General features: G+C 50.5%; 1 protein-coding gene across 1 annotated transcript; it reads right to left on the bottom strand.

Moving 5' to 3' along the window:
• Positions 1–146: 146 nt before the first annotated feature.
• ITPKC (inositol-trisphosphate 3-kinase C) lies at positions 147–16,017 on the bottom strand. Its single transcript, XM_010985217.3, has 7 exons — positions 14,728–16,017; positions 10,591–10,690; positions 8,419–8,632; positions 7,052–7,256; positions 5,272–5,373; positions 4,320–4,391; positions 147–1,631 (listed from the first exon to the last, which is right to left on the bottom strand). Exons 1-7 carry the CDS (start codon positions 15,850–15,852, stop codon positions 1,428–1,430), a joined length of 2,022 nt encoding a protein of 673 aa, XP_010983519.2. The 5' UTR covers positions 15,853–16,017; the 3' UTR covers positions 147–1,427.
• Between the last annotated feature and the right edge of the window lie 469 nt (positions 16,018–16,486).

Below are 16,486 nucleotides of genomic sequence, written 5' to 3'. Positions count from 1 at the left end.
AGCAGCTCAGTGATGCCAGTGAATGAACCTGCCCGCCCTGAGCCTGCCTCCACCCCAAACCAGTCATCCCCTCACCGCCCCATCGCTAATGCTCAGATTATGAGTTCTGAGCCCACACACCCATGATGCAAAAGAGAAGACTCCACAAAACTGACTGTGCTGTTTATTGGGGTGTCCTCATGGGGGGAGACAGTGCAGTGATTTTGCCTCCTGTTCCCCAGCATTGCCCCACCTAACAACTACCTCCCACGTATAAATAAGTGTAAAGATGGTCGGTAGAAAAGGAGCGCACCTTGGCCCTGGAAGACCACGTTAGAGCTTTGGCTTAAGGAGAGGGAGGTGCCTGTCCTCCCCACGTCCAGCCTTGCAGGCCAGGAACCCAGAGTTAGGTGCAGGAGAAGGACACCTCAGGGTGCTGGGGTCTTCGGTTTGGACCAGGTTGCAGGCCCGAGGTCGTGGCCAGTAGCCCCACCCACCCTGTGCCTCAGGCCCAAGCAGGGCCTCTTCACGGCAGAGGTTAGGGATGGGTGCCTCCCGAGGGAGGCAGCTGATTCCCAAGCCTGCTTCTCCATCTGAAAGCCCTTCCTGCCACCTCAGTCTAGTCCGCTAGGAGGAAGGAGACAGAAAAGGGTAAAGGGCAGATGAGGAAGTCCCGAGGCTGAGGTTGGTGCCCGAGGAACGAGGTTGTGCTTGGTCACAGTGCTGACGCGGGACTTGGCCGTGGTTTTGGTCTGCAGGGGTCAGCAGAGTTCTCCCAGGAGTAGGGAGGATGCCATGGGGCCAAAGGTGGAGAGGACAGGGTGAACGAGGCCCCGCCCAGCAGTGTCAGCTCCCAGGCCAGTCCCGTGGGGCCACACCCTTAGAGCCAGTCGGCACTCTGAGCGCCCACCGCCCCCGGATGAAGAGCTGGGGCCATAACTAGTCTGGGTGGTGAACCAATGGCTCTTACATTTGTTCACAAATAAGGTCTGGTTCTCCGGGGCCCCACAGGGAGCCAGCTTGCAGAGGGAGGGGCTGACAAGGAGGCAGTGATCACAGTCATTCATGTGGTGACAGGCCCAAGGTCACACCTGTGCCTTGTGGCATCTGCATTGTGTTCTTCCAAGGCGCGTGGTTTAGTTGCAGCCTCTGCAGCCCCTTCCTGGCTGGTCAGAGGACCCAGTCTGGTTCTGACTCATGGTGGGACCCAACCAGGTCACGCTGCCTTGCCAGTTCTTAACAACCCCTGTGTCATGGAAGATTAGGCGCTCCCTGATCTCCAAAGGCCCTTCGATCTTCCACGCTGGTCCTGCATGGTGTGCAACACAACCTCTCCCATCCCTGGACTTCAGCTCCCCTGTGGCCAACCTCAGGCCTCCACGCATCTCGGGGCCCCTCCAGCCAGATGGTCACCATCCAATAAATAAACCTGGGGATGGGCGAGCGGGTCAACTCTGAGCCAGGCCCTGGAGGAGGTGAATCATGTTGTCCAGGCCCCAGAGGTAGCCGTCCTCACGGTTGCCCTCAGCCCAGGGCAGCCGGTGGCTGAGCGTCTGGTGGTCAGGCAGGGCCACTGTCTTGCCGAAGTCAATCATCCAGACCTTGGCCAGGCCGGTGTGGTCGTGCACAAAGAGGAGGGAGCTGCCTACCACCTGCAGAGGGAGGGAGAGGCAGGAGGTTAAAGGGAGGAGCAGGCACTGGCCAAGGTCCTTGCTTCTCCAGGCAGCTGAGCAGGGTATCTGACAGCATGAACTTTGGAGCCAGGCTGCCTGGGTTCAAATTTGAGCTTTATTTTCCTTCCAGTGAAGAACCGATTATCACAGAGGTTCACGGGTGAAACTCTGGCCCACGGGTCTTACTGTAGTTTACATGTGCCTATAAATTATTTAGGAAAAAAAAAAGAGAGGAAAGAAAAGGGAAAAAAGGGGAGAAAAATGGTGTCTTAACCTGGCAATTTACCAAACTATCTTAAAAACAGATGCTGGTGGCAGGAGGGTATAGCTCAAATGGTACAGGGCTTGCTTAGCATGCAGGAGGTCCTGGGTTCAATCCCCAGTGCCTCCTCTAAATACAAATAAATAATTTACCTACCCCTCAAAAAACAAACAAACAAAAAACCCCAAATGTTAGTGACATAGTTAAGTAGCAATGAGCCTCATATCTATGGTCTGTCTGTCCTGCTGTTTCAAAACCATTTCACATACGTACACTACGGAGGTAAGTTAGTAACTTGAAATGTGAAACCTTCTTTTTGGGGTTAAGAACAAACTATATGAATGTTAGGAAAAAAAAAACTTTCCTGAGTTCTCTGTTTTCAAACATGCTGGCAGTTTAGTTGTTAAGTTGCTTTGTATTTGAAAAGATTTTTAAGTTTATTTAGACCTTGCTTCATTGACAGAACATTGTTAGGATGTATGTAGTGAATAAAGCTTTCTTTAAAGAAAAAAAGATCCTAGCTCTGCCACTTACTGGCTCTGTGGCCTTGGGCAAGTGACTTAACCTCTCCTTAATCTCTGTGTCCTCATCTACAAAGTCAAAATGATGGATTGAGAGCACCATTTACCTCAAAGGTTGTGCTTACTGTAAGTATGAATTAATCCAGATGAAGCTCTTAGAAGAGTGGCCCACATAAACAAATGCACAACTAGCTTAATTGTTACCCTTTTTCAAGCTCGGGTACAACTCAAATGCCAGCAGGATCCTGATTGGGTCAAAGGAGCCCGGTGGGGACTGAGAAAGTGGATAATACCTCCCTGTGGCTAAAGGGCATCAACTATTAGCCCCAGTGGATTGCTGCTGGGGACCCCAGACCAGTGGCTTCCTTTCCCCGGGCCTCAGTTTCCTCATCTGTAGAATGGGGATGATAATAGCCCCTGCATCCTGGGGTCAGGGCAGCATTCCATGATCTGCAATTCACAAGGTGCCTTGTGGGGTCTGGCACACAGTCCTCAGTAGACACTGGGGTTTTTAGTTTTTGTTTTTGTTTAATTAGAAATACATTTTTTGGGGGGAGGGTATAGCTCAAGTGGTAGAGTGCATGCTTAGCATGCAGGAGGTCCTGAGTTCAATCCCCAGTACCTCCTCTAAAACTTAAGAAATAAATAAACATAATTACCACCTCTTCTGGCCAAAAAAACGAAATAAACAAATCACTCTTCAGAAATACATTCTTGCCTTTCATGTAACTCTACGTTTGCAAGCCCGTCCCTTTCACTAGTTGGGTTTCAAACACCATGATTCCCAGAGAACCCAGACTGGGCAGGTGAGCAGGTGGCTGTCAGAAGAAGGTCAGCATATGGTGAGTGGCCCAGCGTGGCCACGTCTCCCATCACGCCAGGGGAAACTGGAAATCTCAATTTTGGTGTGAAATCTCACACGTTTTAAATGTTGGCAACTCATCTCTTAAAATGTGAAGTCACTGGGCAGGTGAAACTAAACGGGGACAGAAGAGATGGGGTCCCCAGGCCTCCTCTTTGTGACTTGTGTGTAAAGCCCGAGGGTGGTGATGAGGATGATGAGGGTGACTTTTGGTGATAACAAACATGACAGTAAAAGTTGGCACATACTGAGGGTTTACTGTGGGCCGGGCTTTAACTGTTTATTAATCCACTTAACCTTCACCACACCTGTGAGGCAGGTGCTGCTGTTTCCCCATCCTGCGGGTCAGGAAACAGGCCTGCAGAGCCACTGCCCAGGCTCCGGTGGCTGGGAGTCAAATGCCTGCCTCCCAGATCGGTGCCCTTTCAGAAGTCAGTGATAGCAGGAAAGAGACAGGGGCTTGGAGGGAGAGGCGGAGATACACAGCGAAGTCACCCCTTCCCAGACTTTCTGAAACAGCCCGGAGAGATGAATGTTTCCAAAGAGACACAGGCTGCCAGAGGGAGACGAGAGGGGGAGGGGAGAGCCACCAAACCAGGAACACAGGGAACAATCATTGTAAATGATTGTGATTATAAAATAATCACAAGAGCTGGGCGCTGAGAGCAGGTCTACACTCCCAACAACGCTCTGCAGTCTTCTACCTCGGTGGCTCTGTAAGGAAGGTGCTATTGTTCCTCCCATGTTAGGAGGAAACTGAGCCCTGACAAGGTAGGTCACATACCCAGGGTCACACAGCAGAGCCAGCCTTCATCCTCAGGCCACCTGGCTCAAGTCCACGCTCCTAACTGTCCCACCTCCCTGAAATCCCTAAGGCTGCCTCTACCGTAAAGAAACAAACCCTCAAACCAGGCCTCCTTTGGCCTGTGACCCTGCCGGCAGTTTCTCCTAAGTGCCACCTGGACCCCGACACTGCCCCCAAACACAGGGCCCTTTGTCCCCATGGCGGCCGGGGCTCGCACCTCGTGGGTCTTGAAGAAGGGGGAGTTCTCCAGAGCTTCACGAAGTTCTTCTAGGCGTGCCACGTACTTTCTCTGTGCATGAGAGGGAGGGTTTTTTGGTTAGCTTAGGGACTTTGTGGGTCCTTACCCACCTTGAGATCTGACCTCATTCCGCACCCCCAGAAGAAGCAGGCAGACCCCAGCCAGGATGGGATGAGGGGAGCCATGGGGAAATGGCAGGTGGGGGTGGGCGCATGGCACAGACAAGAGTGTGCTCAGTAGATTACAGAATACCCACAATTCCTAGCAGCTCCTCTCACCAAGAGGTGGAGGCTTTCCCTTAGAATCTAGGCTTTGGTCATTATGACTTGCTTTGGCCAGAAGAACATGGCAGGAAGGATGGTGGCCATTCTGAGCCTAGCCATCGAGAAGCTTGGATTTTTCACTTGTTCTCTTGGCAGGTTGCTTCCACCATGAGAACAAGCCCGGGCTAGCCTACTGGATCAAGCCATCAGCTGAGACAGTGAGGCAGCCACCAGACGTGAGTAGAGCCCTCCTAGACCAGCCAGCCCCGGCCAGGCCACAGCTGGCCAGACAGTGAGCAACGCCAGCTAGTATCAGCCAGCCTCGGCCCGCAGCAAATGACTGCTGTGGGGAGGGTATGGCTCAGTGGTAGAGTGTGTACTTAGCATGCATGAGGTCCTGGACTCAATCCCCAGTACCTCCATTAAAATAAATAAATAAACCTAATTACCTTCCCGTCCCCCCCCCCAAAAAAGAAGATATCCCTAAAGAAAAAGTCATAGTGGCAATGTATGCATGGCCCTAAATTAGGCACCTTAATAGATCATGAAAGAGTCCCATTAAAAAAAAGAAATGGCATGATAAAAAAAAAAAAAGAAAGAAAAGAAAAAGACCATTGACTTGGGAGCAACCATGACAGTGGTGGTCCTAAGCTGGGTGCCCCGCTCACCAGGATGGCACGGTTTCCGTCCACAAAGTCCTCCAGCACCTTTGTCACCTGCTCCAGCTCCTGGGTTTTCTTGAAGTTAGTGTTGCAGGTCCCGTCGGCTTTCTGCAGGATGAGGGGTAGCATGACTTTTTCTTCCCACGCCCGACACCAAGCAGCCTCAGGCACCTCTGGGAGCCGCCTACCTGCCTCTATGCTCACCTGCTGCCCAAGGGAAGCCAGCCCACCTGCCCAGCCCTAAGTCATACTCCTGAGCAACCAGTCCTTCAAGTCTAACCTTGAACTCCCTGGTGGAGCCAGTCTAGCCAAGAGGGCTTTACAGCAGGGGTGGATCTGGCCTTGAATCATGACTGCTACTTTCTAGCTGGGTAGCCTTAAGCAAGTCACTTCACCTGCCTCAGCTGTGATTTCCTCAACTGGAAAATGGGAATTGTGTTAGTATCTTCCTCCTAAAGTGATATAAGGATTAGAGGAGACTGGGTGTGCAGGATACACCGCACAGTGTCTGGCATGTAGTAAGTAAGCACTCAGTAAATGAGACTAATATTTTGTTATGTCTGAGAGAGGCATAGAGAAGCCCCCTGAGCCATTCTGCCATTTGGTGCCAAAGTGCCATGTGGGCACTGGTAACATGGAGATAACAGGACAGGTACAAGCAGATGAGGGAGGCAGGTATTGAATAAGGTCATCACAAAGGGAGATAAGAATAATGGAGTAAAGGGAGTTACGAAGAGATAAAGAGACGCTGTGATCTAGTAGGGTGGAAATCAAGGAGGGCTTACTGGAGGAAATGAAATTTGTAAGGAGACATGAAAATAACTGGGAGTCAACCAGGGGAAGACAGTCCTGGCACAGGGAACATCATGTGGAGAGGGCCTGTAGCAGGAGAGGGCAGGACTCTACCTAACAAATGAAAGTACTTCACTGTGCCATCTACAGGGGACTGTGGCACAGCCACAAACAGCTGTTATAGAGCTGTAAAAGAAGGAAGGAAAGAAGGAAAGAAGGGAGGGAGGGAGGGAGGAAAGAAGGAAGGGTCTCCTATCTCTCTATGAAATGATATGGAAAACTCTCCAGGACTATACCACCTTTTGTAAGAAAGGGAGGAAAATTTAGTACGTACAATTGCATTTGTTTGCATATACAGGAAAAAATATAAAAAAATGATAAAGTGCTTTCCCATGAGGAGGCGGGGGTTGGTGGGACAGAATGGGAAGGACAGCAACAGGGCTGGGAGAGAGATTTCTCCTATATACCCTTTTATAATATTATTTTGACTTTCGAACTGTGGAAATAGCTATTCAAACAACTAGATTTAATTCACGGAAGGAAGGAAGGAAGGAAGGAAGGAAGGAAGGAAGGAAGGGAGAAAAGAAAGAAGAAAACAGAAAATTTTTCTCCATAACGAGGAAAAAGCCCCTCCAGCTGCTGTGTTGGATGATGGTCAGAGGGGGTGAGGCCAGGGTCTGGAAGCCCAGGGAGACGAGGGCCGGAGAAGATGGGGCCGGAGGCAAACAGAGCCTTGGGAAGGGGAAAAGAAGATGGAATGGAGAGATGCTCAGGCAGACAGATAAACAAAACTTGGTCACTGATGGACACGTGGGTGAGAGAGAAGCAGGGCCTCTCCTAGCCCCAGTCCTTCCATCCTCCGAAGTCTCCTGCTCTCTCTCCAGATCTTGCTTCTTTCCAGTTTCTCTGACACCCTGGTTCCCTAGGAAGCCCTGCCTCAGATCTAGCTCCAAGCCCTCTAGAGACAGGCAGGCTAGCAGCTCCTGGCCCTCACCTTGATGCCCTCGATCCGGAAGCCCAGGGTGGAGGTGGAGCTCATGGTCTCCCGCCACTGCATGTAGCGGGGCTTGGTGACTGCACCCTGGGCATGTTCCTCGGGGGTGGGGGCCCCGGGGTCCACAGCCACCATCTTCTCATACATGTCTTTGCGGGGCCGGGGCCGTTCTCGTGCCTTCACCAGCTCCTCCTCCAGGTAGGTCCTGGGACAAGGAGGGTGTCACAGAAGAAATTATGAAGAACAAAGCTGGAGGACTTATACTCCCTGATATCAAGGCATATTATAAAACTACAGTGTGGCACAAGAACAGACAAATAGATCGATAGACTGGAACAGAGTTCACAAACAGACACACACATCTACATTCACCCAATTTATGACAAGGAGGGCACTGCAATTCAGTGTAGAAAGGGAAATCTTTTCAACAAATGGTGCTAGGTCAATAGGATATGGGGAGGGAGAAAAAAAAAAAGAACCTCGATTCCTACCTCACACCATATAGAAAAATTCATTCTAGATGGATTGCAGAGCTAAATGTGAAAGTTAAAACAAAGCTTATAGAAGAAAACATAGGAGAAGACCTTCATGACCTTGGAGTAACAGATTTTTTAAATACAAAGCTACTAATCATCATGGACAAAATTGACAAACTGTATTAAATTTAAAGTATTAAAAAAAAAAAAAACACCAAGGACCTACTGTATAGCACAGGGAACTATATTCAACTTCTTGTAATAACATATAATGGAAAATAATCCAAAATTGAAAGTATGTATATATATAACTGAATCACTTTGCTGTACACCTGAAACTAACATTATAAATCAACTACACTTTAATTAAAAAAAAAAAGTTCATGGACATAAGGGTAGACAGAAAAAAAAAAAGGTACGTCTGTTTATCAAAAGATATTATTAAGAGAATGAAATGGGAGAGTTGTAGGATGGGTGTGTGTGTGTGTGTGTGTGTGTGTATCTCCAGCAAAGGACTTATTTCTAAAATATATAAAGAATTACAAATCTTTATAACACAAAGAAAAAGACAGACAGCCGAAAAGAAAGGTGGGCAAAATATTAAAATGGACACTTTTCCAAAGAGGATATCCAAGTTGTCAACCAATGCTCCACTTCTTTGGTCATCAGAGAAACAGACATTAAAACCATAATGAGACATTCACCAGAAGGGCTAAAAGTGATATAACAGGTAATATGAAGTGTTGATAAGAAGACAGAACAACTGGAACTCTCACACACTGTTGGTGGGAAAAGATGCTGGTAGAACCATTTTGAAGATCAGCTTGGCGCTATCTTCAAAAATGCCCACCTGACCCTCCACCTCTGCCCCATGGCTGCCCCTGAACCCACCTGCTGCCCATCTTGCAGTCCATGATGGAGGGGTTTTCAAAGTCTGCCAGGAGATCTTCCATCTGGTTGAAGGCCTGGCCATCCCGCTGCACCATGCCATAGTAGGCTGGCACGAAAGGCCGCAGGGGGTCCCGCATCAGCTGCTCCAGGCTCCGCTGCTCACACTGACAGAAACGCTTTAGAATCCAACCATCCTCTCCTGCCTGGAAGTTCCCTATGAGCAGCAGTCAAGGAGAGGGTTAGAAACTGGATGAGCAAGACTCCCCCCCATCTCTCATATGTATCAGATCCTCGCCATCATCATTTTGCCTGACCCTTCCACAATACTTCCCTTCCCTGCAACTCTCAAAATCTGGGCCAGAGGTGGTGAAGGAAGGGCCTATTTCTGCATTTTGTTTGAACAGGGTCCTTTTCACAACACCAATGATTGTGTCATTGGTTTTATAATTTTGGATTATGAACTCACCATCAGCTGTGGGAATTTTTTGTGAGATCTGAGTTAAGAGCATGACTCCCCAGAGCAGATTTGCATTTGCTTCTGCCTGGAGTCCCAGAGTGCTAACAATCAGGACCTTAAGTTAAGTTACAAATCTGGCATTTCCTGAGCCATGTAGATAGTTAGTGTAGCTTAGAATTACAAATTCTCATTGAGGCAGATTGTATTTTCAGATTATATTTTCCAAAGACGGCTGCAACAGTAGTTCATGTCCCACATCATGCTCTTCTAGAATTCTGCCACTCACAGCAAGAAGTGGAATCTATATACCGGAAATTAGCACAACATTGTAAATCAACTATTTCAATTAAAAAAGAAGTGGAATCTAATTTTTCTCCCTTTGAATCTGAGAGGGCTTATGCCAGAAGTAACTTCAGAGTCTAAGTCTTAAACAGGGGATCAGCTTCCACTTTGTTGGCAGAGACACCTTTGCAGCTCTGAGCTGCCATGTAAGAAACCTGACTGCTCTGAGGCCACCTCATTGTGAGGAAGCCCAAACAGCCACAAAGAAAAGCCACATACAGGCTTTCCAGCTGAGAACCAGCAAGTAACCAGTATCCACTGCCTGGCGTGTGAGTGAATGAACCTCCAAACATTTTCAGCTTGCAGCCTTCAAGTTGTCCTAGCTGAATTCCCAGGTATTGCAGAGCAGCCACAAGCCATCCCTGCCATGCCCTGTCTGAATTCCTGACCCCAAACCTGTGAGTGTAATAAAATCCTTGTTTTATTCCACTAAATTGTGATTTTTTTTTAAAACGCTGCTAAGTTTTGAGTTTTCCATTTTTTGTTTTTTTGTTTTTTTAACTCAGCAATAGTAACTGGGATACATACAGACGGCTGGCCTGTGTTTTCAGTTTGAGGGGGCCCTTGCCTTTCTCTGGCTCAGCTCTAAGGATGAACAGGCAGATAAGTTCCCTTCCTGCCTCCCTCTGCTGGTAGGTACAGTCTGTCTAGTCCAGCCCACTGCTTGTTTTTGTAAACAAAGCTTTATTGGAACACAGACACGCTCACGTTTCTGAATTACCTGTGGCTGCTTTCATGCTGCAATAGTAAAGTTGAGTAGTTTATACTCATTGTCCAGCCCTTTCCCAAAAGTACTATATGCTCGGCCTTGTGCTACAGTGTTATAGACATTGTGCTAGGTTCTGGAGGAAAACCCTTATAGCTGTTTCTTACTGGGGGCCTACCCTTCTCTGACACAGGGCGATGATAGGGACTGAAAATTGTCGTTTATGAGGGACCTGTCTCTCAATCTTGATACACATTTTGATGTTAACCCTTCAGTTTACCCTGCAAGGGGGGTACAATTATCTCATATTACAAAGGAGGACACTGAAGACCGGTGAGGGAAAGTAACTTGCCCAGGGTCATCCACTAATAAAGAGCACAACTAGGATTTGAGCCCAGGCCCGTCTTTCCCCCTGGTTGAAGATTTGTCCCCGATTCCCAACACAGGAGTAACAGGGAACAGCCCTCCATCCTGTCTCTGATGTACGAATGGCCCAGCCCAGGCCTAAGTACTTCCAATAACAGCTCCCTCAGCCCCCTGGAGACGGTCACCAAGCCCATTTTACAGACGGGGAAACTAAAGTACAAAGAGCAGTCCCTTCCCCAGCCCAGGCGTCTCTGCCTAGCCCTGCCTGCCCCCTGCCCTCCCTTCTCCCTAATGCTCTTACCAGAGTGTCCAGACAGCTGGACCCAAGGGTAGTGTTTTCGGAAGGAGACCACAAAGGGCGAATATTTCAGAACAGTCTTCAGCTTCTTCCATGGTTTGTTCTGTGTGGGGCAGAGAGTCTGGGGTCAGGGCAAGGCTGAGGAGGGAAGGGGATGGGGCTGCTGCCATGAGAGGGAACCAAGCTGGACCTGGGGTCTTCCCACAGCCGGGGGTTTCCTGGGATCCCTAGTCCCAAGCTCACTGGGGTGAGCAAAGCTCACTTACTTTAGCAATCATGAGATCGCCAAAGGCCTCAGCAAAGGCGGGGAAGAGCCTCTGTCCATTTCTCTCTGTGTCTGTCATCACTTTGTGTCTCTCTGTCTTTCTTGAAGGACTAAAGATAGGCTAGGTTTTGTTGCATTTACCAGCAACCCCCAAATCTTCCCCCAGACATATACACGCCAAAAACATGGAAGCCTTCTCTCTGTCCCTGAATTAAGTCAGATCTTCCAAGGAAAATGATACAGGCAGGAATTGATGGATGGAGGCTGAACCACAGGGACAGACAGAAACAGAGACAGATGACAAAGTGATGACAGAGACAGAGAGACAGGGACAAAGACAGAGATTGCGGCAGTCATGACAGCTGGAACTTAGCTTTGGCCAATGACATGTGAGCACTCCTGGGTGGAAGCCTTAAAGCCAGTGCATGACTCTCCATGTTCTGTTCCCTATTGTAGAAAAGGGTTGGGGCAGGGTATAGTGCAGTGTGCATACCTGGCATGTGTGAGGTCCTGGGTTCAATCCCCAGTACCTCCATTAAAAATAAATAAATGAATAAATAAACCTAATTACCTCCCCACACACACATACACAAAAAGAAAATTGTTGGGGGAACTGTGGGAAAAGAAACAGAGGCTGAGTGAAGACAGCACAGAGCAGGGCGCCCTCACCCATCATTTACCAGGTCAATGTGAAGTATGAACAAAAATAATCCTTTGTTGCTCAAAGTCACTAAGTTTGGGGGATGGTTGTTACTGTAGCAAATTCTGATCTCTTCTGACAGGCACAGAATTACTAGAAGAGAAAGATAGAAAGACAGAAAGGGAGACAGATACAAAGTAATGACAGAGAAAGAAAAACATAGAAGCAGAGAAAGACAGAGAGAGAGAGACAGGAGCAACAACAACAACAACAACAACAACAACAACAACAAACAGAGAAGTAAACAGAAAGCAAAGATTTAGTTGTAACATGTTGACTGAACCAAGAGCTTCTTGAGACCTGGTTAGTGTCTGATTCACCGCATGCACACACGCAAATGCGAATACCTTCTCTGCTCCAAGCACATAGCAGGCTCTTAGCAAGCACTGGGAGAATGGGTCGACCCCAGAGGAAAAAGCTGTGTGCCTCATCTCCTCCGACCCCAGGGCTGAGACCATGTTCTCTCCTGCCTCCCAGAGCCCAGCTACCTAGCAGACATCTAATTGACGGTGGGAAGAGGCAGGGTGTTAGACTGCAGGATTCAGGAAGGGCTATTCCCTCCCCTCTCCAGCTGCCAGCCCTGGAGAGGAGGTGATTAATAAAGGTTCCTGTTTACTAAGCACCTGGAACATTCCAGGCACAATGACAAAGGTTCAGTGTGCCACAACCTACTTAATCCTAAAAACACAACCCCAGGAGGATTGTTGACTGTTACAGAAGAGGAATCAGAGATGCAGAGGGGTGAAGTCACCCGTCCAAATCACATAGCCCAGTGCTGAGGTCTTATCTCTGGTCCAACCCCACTGCCCTGGGCTTACCCACTACAGCCCTGCTGGACTACAAGCTTTGAGGGCAGGTCTGGGGTTGTCATGGTTACAACCGTGTCCCCAGGCATGGCCTGATACACAATAGGTGCTCCAAAAATGTTGTTTGGATTGAAGAAGGTTGGTTGAAACTGTCTCTTTTTTTTCCCATAAGCATATTCAGTATCTTCTCTCTCTTTTCTTAGATCTGATAGTTAATCTGGGCTTTCTCAGATGGTTTCATGATGGCCCCAGCCCACGTGCCCCCCTTCTCTAGGAAGCCCTCTCTGGTCTGGCCAGTCACCTTCTCTAGACTCCCACAACCCTCTGGGCTTCCCCCATCCCTGGCCTGACCACTCTGAGCTGTCACTGCCTGGTGATGGGTCTGTCTCCTCCATCGGCCTGGGTGCTCCAAGTAGGCAGTGTCTGGGTCACTGCTGTGTCCCTAGCAAAGCCAACATAGGGCCGGACACATAGTAGGGATTGGGAACTGTTTGTTGTCTGATTAGGAGGACAGGATGGGTGTAAGAAGGAAGGACAAGGGGAGGAAAGGAAAAAAGTAGCTGGGCCTTTAAGGTCAGATGGGATTTCAAAACGAAGCGGGAAAGAAGCGAGGGGTATTCTGGGTGGTGGGAACAGCTTGAGCAACGCATGGAGGCAGGATGGCAGCAGGGTGTTCGAGAGAACAGTGTGTACTTCAGCTTCCCTGCAGCAGAAGGAGTCAGGAGGGGAGCTGAACTAGGAAGGAGCTGGAGACAGGAAGCTCTGAACACAGGACTGAACTCCTGATCGCTATCAGCAAGGCCCTGGGGAGCCATGGAAGACTCTGGAGCAGGGAAAATTCAAAAGTTAATCAAAGCTGGGCTCTGGAGACAGATTCTGGAATGATAAGGAAAAACTGGAGATCAGGAGACCTGGGAGGAAGTCAAGTTAGGGATGGATCCACATGCTGCAAGGGTTAAAAAGACTGGGTTTTCAAATCAGCCAGAACTGAGTTAGAATCCGGGCTCCCACTAGACTTGGCCAACTCTCAGCCAGTGCCCTCACCTCTCTAGGCTTCAGTTTCCTCTCTGTAAAATGGAGATAATAAATAATCCCACTCTTACAGCCCTGTTATGAGGATGCAATGAGTTAATACGTACACAGCACTTGGGAAAGTGCCTGGTGTTCAGTAAGGGTTTGAATTGCAGTTCTGTGTCTTCCAAGGTCTGTGACTTTGGATGAGTCTCTGTGCCTCAGTTTCCTCATCTCTAAAATGGGGATAATAGGACCTCATAGGGCTGCTGTGAAGATTAAATGAGTTAATACGAGCAAGGAGCTTAGCACAGGGCTGAGCACAGGCAAATGATAGCTGCTATATTTTTTTTCTTCATGCACCTCAGTGCAGCTGTTCTCAGATGACAAGGAGGTGAGGGAGTAGGCAGAGAGAGCAGCATTGCAGAAAGCCCCCAGGGTCAGCTCCTTAACTCCAGCACAGGCAGGTTGAGGCAGGTCTGTCTCTTACATCTGTGGCCACATGTGAGAGCACATTCCTAAAGGGAAGCATGTGGGGTGAGGGGGGCTCAGGGAAGACTCCAACCAAGGGCCCCAGGACAACAGGAGGAGGACCCAGCAGGCAGACCCAAGTCCACGTGAGGCTCTTGCACCTGCCTCTGTGCTGACCCTCCCTCCCTGAACCTGCCCTGCTGGCCTCCTGATTCACCAGAGGAGAACCGCACCCAAGCTAGAGGTGAGGGTGGAGAATGTAAACAAGAGTCTGCAGGAGCACTCCTGGGGGCCTGGGGGGCAATGGGGAGATGGGAGAGCCCCTGGCTAGGCTGGGGGTCCCATAGCATTTGGGGTTCACATAGCCCTTTGAGAATCTGATAAAAGCTGGGAGCTCACTCCTTACAAAAGTGAATGAGCTAAGGGGGGTGAAGGTTGGTGACCCCTTAAGGCAGCCACAGGCTCCAGACTAAGAAATGCAGGGTAGAAAGAAAGTGCACCCTTTCTGTCTCCCTATACTAGTGCTCTTCAGAGTTTGGGGTCATAGACTGTCTAGAGGATCCAACAGAAGTCATAGACCCTTGCTGCAAAGCATGTCTATACACACACAGACTCACACAATTTCAGGGGTTCCTGGGTGCCAAGAAGTCAGCCAGTGACCATCCATTTTAGACCCCAGGACTGGAGGCGGGAAGGGGGGTGCGTGAGGGGAAAGGAGAGCATTAACTGGAGAGTGCCTGGAGAGCATTAGTAGCCCTGCTGTCAGAGGGAAGAGGTGCCCAGAGATGAAACTGCTGGCAGAGTTCTAGAGAACTTCTCAAAGGAAAGGCAGGGAGGAATCAGGTTTTGCGGGGATGAGGCTCAAAGGCAGGATGGGTCCCACTCACCCCAGACCTGTCCTCAGGGTCGCTGGCACCTCCGCCCCCGGCCACCACGTCATCCTCAGACTCGTCGAAAGAGGAGGCAGAGGAGAAGCCACCACTGCCCACCTCAATCTGGGAGGGGGGTTCCACCGGCTGAGCCTCAGGCTCAGGGGTTTCAGGAGTGATGATGAGGCGGGGCACAGGGGTCAGGGGGCTACATTCCAGGTGAGAGTACAGGTGAGTCACCAACTCCCCGTGTTCTTGTTCCTCTAATGGGCCATCTTGGTTGTTCTCCCCCAAAAGGCAGTCTGTCCCAGGCTCTGTCTGGGGACCATCAGTGCCAGGCTGTGTCCAGAAGCCATCGGTATCTTGTGTTGAGAAACCATCGGTGCCAGGCTGTTTCCAGACTGTTTCAGTATCCTGCGGTATCTGGGAGCCATCACTGTGCAGCTCAGTCCAGGGGTCTTCAGTATCCTGTTTTGTCCTGGAGCCATCAGTGTACAATTCTTTCCAAGAGCCATCAGCACTTGGCTCTGTTGAGAGAGAGGCTCCCTCTGGTTGAGTCCAGGCGTTGGACCTGTTCTGGTGGGTCCAGAGGTTAGCCCAGGGCTTGGCCCTCGCTGGCTGGGTCTGTGACCCATGTATTTCTAGCTCTGTCCAGGGCCCATCAACCCCTGGCTGTGCCCAGAGGTTAGCCCTTTCTGGCTGAGACTGGAGGTCGAACCTGTGTGGATCAGCCCAAAAGCCATCTGTCCCGGTGTCTGTCCGGGCACCGGCTGTCTCCAGCTCTGAACAGTGGGTGCTCCTTTCTGGAAGTGTATGGAGGATGGACCTGCCTGTCTTTTGGCTGGGCCGCTCCGTCTCCGCTCCGAGGCCAGCTGCTTCAACCTCAGCCTGTCCGTCGGTCCCCGACTCAGGCCCAAGGCCGGCCCTCTCGGGTTCGGTGTGGATATCGGATCCCTCGGTCCCGACCCGGGGCCCGCCCCTCTCCAGCCCCCCCACTGGACCCCCTGCGCCGGGCCCAGGTCGCTGCTGCCCGGGTTGCCGCCGCCGCCCCCCTCGCTGCGCCGCCAGTCCCATGCGGGCCGCCCCCGGCAGCGCCCCGGCCTCCGCCTCGCTCAGGCTTCCCCGGCACGGGCAGCGCCTCATGCCCGCACCCTCGGCTCGGGCTTTGACCGGACCTGGCCCCTCCTGTCCCTTTAAATCCCTCGAGGGGTGTGGCTGGGGAGACACAACTCGCGGGTTCCGGCCCGGGAGCTCCAGCCCGCCCAGCCACGCAGGGGTTAACCGATACTCTCCCCCCCTCCTTTCCCTGGGAAAGCCCCGAAGCCCCGCCTCACCGGACGTGACGTAAAGGGGCTGGGCCTTGCCTGGCCCCTCCTATCTCTGTTGGTGGGGTGGGCTCCGAGCGCCTGGTGCTCTCGTCCAGGTCGGATTTGGGGCGTTTGTGTGGTTCTCTTGGGCCAGTGGACCCCCCCCCCCCACCCCCGCAACTAATCCAATCTCCCTACACTCTCGAATGACTACTTTAGTCTCTCTCTAACCCCTGGCGACGAGTCTAGAAGCGTGCCCATTCTTTACGCAGCGCCGGGAAGGACTTTCAAATACTTGGGAATTCCACTTATGTGGGTTTGAGACCCGCCTCTTACCTTGATTGAGTGACTTCCGCTCCCAACCCCCTGCCCCAGCCCTAGACTCTGTTTTCTCACTTGTAAAATGAGGACACATTATGTTATTTTATTGTTTTGAAAAATATGTGTTCAGTACCACAAGAGCCAATCAC

This window comes from Camelus dromedarius, chromosome 9 (genome assembly GCF_036321535.1).
Source record: "Camelus dromedarius isolate mCamDro1 chromosome 9, mCamDro1.pat, whole genome shotgun sequence".
Taxonomy (NCBI): Eukaryota; Metazoa; Chordata; class Mammalia; order Artiodactyla; family Camelidae; genus Camelus; species Camelus dromedarius.
Note: the sequence above shows the minus strand (reverse complement) of the source record. Positions and strands in the feature narration are given on the sequence as shown.